Here is a 6,449-nt window from a genome sequence, read left to right on the forward strand (position 1 = left end):
TTCATTACCCGTTTCGACTTGAACCATATCCGACCCGACCCGCCCGTTTGCCACCCCGACGAAGGAGCATTATGATCCTTTATTAGGAAAAATTCAAAAATAGCCAGATTTACAAGTGGTCATTCAAAAAAAGCTACAGTTTCAAAAGTAATCAAAATTTAGCCACTTTTTATGTAAAGATAAATCTGAAGAAAATACTCTTCAAAATCCGGAAAAATACTCCAGTATAATATACTAGAATTCCCTGGAGTTCCAGTATATTATACCGGTCCAGCATATTATATATACTGGCACTTTCCGCGTGTTGGAGTTCCAGCATACTATGCTGGAAGTTCATACACAGGTGCACTGATCTCCAGTATATTATGCTGGAACTTTCCGTGTTGCAGCAAAATAGTTGCTATTTTTCAATGACATTGCAAGCGTTGGCTATTTTTGAATGACCAGTCCGAAAACTGGCTAGCTCGTGCTATTTTTACTCCTTTATTGGAACGTATTGTAACTTTATTAAACATACACTTTTTTGTCTCGTCCTTGTAGTAGCAATATGAAAAGTAAATGAAGCTAGTGAATTGGACCGTACGTGCACAACCTCTAATATACTTGTAACTTGGATCGCCTTCTTTATTCCGTGCTTTTTTTAAGATTAACACCCGCTACTTCTAGTAACAATCTGATGCAAAAGACGTGATGCATTCACCTCCTTCCACCTTTATAAACTAATCTTATAGTACAGTAAGGGGTCATTTGGTTGGAATATGCCTTATGCCGGTATAAATTATGTTGGAATAAATTATGCTGAAATTAGTTATGATGGGATTGTTGTTTATTCACTATTTGATATGTTGTATTAAGAATGACAATTGCATAATTTCTAAGAAAAAAGTATAAATTATACCGGTGCTAATTACCCCACCCTCTATAAGGTATAAGTTATCCTGGTGTTGAAATTAATATCGGGATAACTTATACCTGGTTTGCTAACCAAACAGAATATTAATGTGGTATTAAATTTTTATACCACCCATATACCTTCTTATACCTCATACCAAATGACCCCTAAGTGTGCACATAATACGGTACAGGCGAAGGCAACTGTAGTTACATCAGCGACCAGAGGTAGTGAAAGGTATATTTTTAGTGCTCATCATCACGGCTATAAGTCATATAAACCAACTGATTATGGGAAGATAAAAAAAAGGACGACTTGACATCTGCGTAGGGATATTACCAGCTTTGGTCATCTTCCAAAAGATTGCATGATAACAGGAGCACTATGCAAAGAACTAAAGGTTCAGAAAGAAATTAAGTAATTAGGAACCAACACAGCTGCAATGAATATATCTATATGGCACTAACCACAAAAGGATTTTGACGAGTCAAATCCAGGAAACACAAAAAGAGTGAAGTTTTATACAGACAAAAGGATTCAAGAACGATAGCAAAAAGGTGGATTCACATTTGAGAAAAGAAATTGCATGTCCCATCCGTAACCATTAGTTGCACTTGTACTGTTAAGCCTCCAAACCAGCAGCTGACGAGATCTTTTAACTGCAGCAAGGGAAATGGGAGAAATTTAGCACTAAGATTTAATGGTTGGACAATATGGATGGGAGGGTCTTAAGATCCTGAAGTAGATCATATTAAGAAACCCATAAATCATGAATACTACAAAACATTATATTTGCCACTACGCCAATTAAGCAAAATCATAATGCAAAATTACAAACTACAAACAGATAGAATTGTGAGAACCAAAAGCAAATTATGTGATCGCATAAACCTTGGCGCCCACTGCAGGTACACCTATAGTATAAGCAACATATTTCAACTTCAGAACCAAGATGCATGATACGAAACAATAACTTGAGACATCCAAGAATGAGATGAAGTCATCACCAATGAGATCCCATTCATGAATATGAGTTGCAACGCAATTTTAGCTCAAAATACATTGATATAACTGGAGACAGAAACCTGTCCGGTAAAAAGCAAATGTATTCAACCAGGGATTACCAAAGAAAGAAGAATAAAAACTGTTATTTATCAAGAAAATGATATACTGGCCCCAGTTTCATAAATGTGTTTTTAATTGATAGGAAAAAGAGGGAATAGACAAGTTTAGGCTCGACTACATATAATTCAACCTTTATATTGTAAAATTACTAACATAACCAACTACAGGTAATCATTATAATTGTGTGGGTTACTACTTACATAATCTTTATCTGATAAAGATTACTAATATTCTTTAATCCAAAAAATCTAGGCCTCCACTCGATGTATATCTTGCATTGGTGAACGAAATAGGGTCAACTTAGCCCATTGAGTGCTCTACCTCATTGCCAAAACTTGCAACTTTAGCAGCTCCCTTGGCAGCTTTTCGTTCCTCTATTCCTTACACATTTGGTACTACAGTTCTTTATCCCCGGTCCCATTTACTCTTTGTTTTCTTTCCTTTTTCACCTCTCTTCATTCAGATCATTAAAACCCCAGAAAAAGGATAGGCCAAGAGAGGAAAAAGCTAGAAAGAAAATCATACTTGTGTTATGAACAAGCATTTCCGAGAATATGATCAACTACTGTCTGACTATTTGCTCTAGCGCGAGATTCCCTTACTCTTTTGGTTACTTCCTACACTTTCCGGTTACAACTGAAATTAAACTAACATTTATTCATTTTTCAAAGAAGATTTTATAAGAATCTCTACTTGCAGTCGTAAAATGAAAACAAGACTAAAATAAAGACAATTTGGATTCCCAGTCCATCAAAACTAATTTAATCTACAATAGATTTTTAGGAAATCCACACTTTCTATTCACCATCCAAAGTCTCTGAACCTGCCAAAATCCCACGGACTGAAAATGATGGACTCACAAGTTAAAACTTACCTAGTTATTTAAACAAGAGATATTCAAGATAGGCCTGCTCTAGATCCCTAAGTTTGCATGGTGATCTTTTCAAAATCCTTTTATTTATACATTGGTCGATCATCTTAACATCCCTTTCTCAATAACCATAACTAGATAGTTACTTACAGATCTTAACACAGGAACAAGCTTTCCTTGCAAGAGAAACTGTTTCAATTTTAACCTCCAAAATATAAAAATGTTCATTTCCCTTGACAGCATTTTGCTTCCTCCGTTCCTCGTGTCATCACTCTTTCCCTTCTCAGTCCCTCTAAAAGAGTTATCTTTACCTCCTAATTACTTGTCACATCAAGAGGATCTCTTTTCTCGGTGTGTAAACAATGGATAAATGATTTGGTCATAAAATTCAAAACTGGACATAAAGTCGTTATAGAAGTAATTAACGTAATATGGATCTGAGCCTAAGAAGTCAGAACATTTAATCAATTGCTCAAATGGTAACATCAGAGTTGTCTACGTGTATCTTGATTGCTACGAAATGACACAAGTCAGCAGTCGTTCAACAAAACCAGGTAATCTGAACGAAGCGTAAGGAGGAAGTAAGCAATTACATGAATCCAGAACAACCATTTGCAGTCTGAATTAGAATTCAGATAAATTGCTGATCTTAACAATCTCACCACAGCCTGTCCAATCTGGACCAGGTTTCAGGTTTCACCATCCAAAGTTTCTGAACCTGCCAAAATCCAAGGGACTGAAAAATGATTGACTCACAAGTTACAAGACTGCAGCAGCAGCAACAACAACAGCTATGCCTTAATTCCAAACCAGTTGGCATCGGCTCTTTTTTTTTCCCTTTCGTGGGGATTAGCCCTAGTTCGGGGGGTCGGCTCGACATCCATTCTGTTCCAATATTCAGTACTTGCAGGTTTTATTTATTTATTTATTTATTTATTTAAGTGAAGCTAATATTCCTAACTCTAAATCCTCACGGAAAAGAACAAATAAAGCATTTTCATTTCCCAATCTTAGCTTTTCAAACCCTAGCTAAAAAATCAGATCTGAAATGGAACCAAATAAACATATAACAGAATTGAAACCCTTACTTTTGACCGTCAAGGTTACCCTGTCCACTGCTTCCACCACTAGCATATGAATTATCCTCTGTTGTCTGCCATTGCCACGCCTGCGACGGCGGCTGGGAATAAAAAGCCGCCGGATCAACCCCAGCCATAGGAGCAGGCCTACCCATCATCACTCCACCCGGAGGAGTAGGCTGGCCCAATGGAGGATAATAATACGGCACACCACTAGCAGTAGAGCCCACCATTCCCGGCCCAAGCCCAACAACGCCGCTCTCGTCCTTAATCTCATCCCTAGGTACAATGTCGACGAGGAAATCAAATATATCGGTACGAGTAATCGCCGCAGCGATATCATTCTTCTGTAAAGTTCGGCGCTTGTTTTCCTCGGCGTGAAGCCACGAACGAATCGTGAGTTCGAGAATGAAGAGTTCACACGCTTTGGCGAAGAGAATTGGAGCTTCGGCGGAGATCATGCGTACGTCTTCGTCGGCTTTCATAATTTTTTTAATGCGGGCGAGGGGAAGTTGGTGGTTTTTGAAATCGTTGGCTTGTTCGATTTCTTGGCGTTGGTAAGTCCAAAACATTTGGAGCTGTTGCTGTTGTTGTTGGAGGAGGTGGTGGTATGGTGTTTGCTGTGGATATGGTGCCGACTGAGCCGCCGCCGCCGCAGCTGCAGCAGTTGTCGGCGATTGGTGAGGGTTGTTGTCCATGGCGTTTTTGGGGGAGATGAAAGCGACGATTGCCTTCAAAATTTCTACGGAGGTGTAATGGTGCACTCTTCCAAGAAATTTATATGCTACTGCTCGCATCAGTCCCAATTTATGCAATTATTTTCTTTTTTTGTCCATCCTTAAAGAAATTGAAGCATCTTTGAATTTTTAAATAAGTTAATTTGAATTTGTTATTTTATCATTAATAAAATAATTTAGAGGAACAAAAATTATTTATAATTTATTTAGATCAGAAATATTAAGGACCTGTTTGTTCAGAGATTTTTTTTATAAAAAAAACGTGTTTTGTTTTATCCGAAATTTTGCAACTTTTTGAAGATTTTCCGAAAATGAGTTTTTCAAATTTTCAGAAAAAGATTTTCCCCACTCACAACTGCAATATTTTTTTAAAGTGAAATGCATGTCCAAACATAATTTTAAATTTTAAATATTATTTTTCGACTTAATTTAAAATACTACTTTTTTAAAAAAATTATAATTTTTATGTCCAAACGACTACTAATATTCTTGCTTTATTTCTTAAACTGTTTAGTCAACAACTTCACATAAATTGAAAAGGAAGGAGTATACTTTTTCTAGTTGATAGATATAAAAATGTTTATTAAGTTACATTTTTATAAAAAAATTATAATTAATGTATTAAACTATTAAATTTTTTAATTTTGATTGGTTGTACTATCAAATAATATTTTATCAGTTACTTTAACATGTATTTCTAATTACTAATATGCTTCGTAGAGCCTGTTTGGATATAAGAATTTTTTTCTTTTTTTCCAAAATTTTTTCACTTTTTTCCGAAATCAGAGTTTGTTCAAAAAATTTCCAATTTGAAAATGCATTTTGGAAATTTTCGAAAACTTGAAAAATCCCAAAAAGTTATTTTTCAAAATTTTCATTCAAATCACTTACAAAACTTCAAAAATAACCTAAAATTCTATTCATGTCCAAACACAACTCTAAATTTCATATACCATTTTCACTTGAAATTTTTTTTCACCCTTTTTTGAAATTTTACAATTCTTATATCCAAACGCCCACTTAATATTACTGATACTTTGTCTAAACACATGTTATATGTGACTCTTAATTTGTTTTCCGAATGTTCTAAAATATCTGATTACTATTTTTTTCTTCCATATAACTCTTGGAAAATACGATAGCGAAGACTCAGATTGACTATCTCTTCCTCAGAAGGTATGACAGAGGGTTGTGCAAGGACTGCAAGGTGATTCCGAGTGAGACACTCGCGACGCAGCGTAGACTCTTGGTGATAGACGTTGGTATTAGATTAAAGAGGAGGAAACGGTCTGCTCGGGGAAAACCTAGAATCAGGTAGGGAGCCTTGACTAAGGATAAAGCCCAAGAGTTGGAGTGGTAGTTGTCGGCTATGGGAGCTTGGAGGAGCAGTGGGGACGCGAACACTATGTGTTCAGCGATAGCGGACTGTATAAGGGAGGCGGCGAGAGAGGTGCTATGGGTCTCGACCGGTGTCTCTGGTAGGCATAAAGGAGACTGTTGGTGGAATGATGTGGTCCAAGGTAAAGTGGAAGCGAAGAAGGTGGCGTACCTTAAGTTAGTGGGGAGCATAGGTGAGGAGGAGAGGCGAACGTGCATGGAGAGATATAAGGTAGATAGGAAGGAAGCTAAAATATCGGTCACAGAGGCTAAGACTGCGGCTTATGATCGTATGTACGAGGAACTGGGGGAAAAAGGCGGGGAGAAGAAGTTATTCTGGCTGGCCAAGTTGAAAGATAGGAAGGCTC

General features: G+C 36.9%; 1 protein-coding gene across 2 annotated transcripts; it reads right to left on the reverse strand.

Annotated features, from left to right (window-relative positions):
• Nucleotides 1-1,312: 1,312 nt before the first annotated feature.
• Nucleotides 1,313-4,775, reverse strand: LOC107820349 (nuclear transcription factor Y subunit C-1-like). 2 transcript variants are annotated; one of them, XM_016646613.2, is made up of 2 exons: nucleotides 3,977-4,775; nucleotides 1,313-1,551 (listed from the first exon to the last, which is right to left on the reverse strand). In XM_016646613.2, the coding sequence occupies exons 1-2, from the start codon at nucleotides 4,762-4,764 to the stop codon at nucleotides 1,548-1,550; spliced, it is 792 nt and encodes a 263-aa protein (XP_016502099.2). In that variant the 5' UTR covers nucleotides 4,765-4,775; the 3' UTR covers nucleotides 1,313-1,547.
• Nucleotides 4,776-6,449: the final 1,674 nt, after the last annotated feature.

This window comes from Nicotiana tabacum, chromosome 8 (assembly GCF_000715075.1).
Source record: "Nicotiana tabacum cultivar K326 chromosome 8, ASM71507v2, whole genome shotgun sequence".
NCBI lineage: Eukaryota > Viridiplantae > Streptophyta > Magnoliopsida > Solanales > Solanaceae > Nicotiana > Nicotiana tabacum.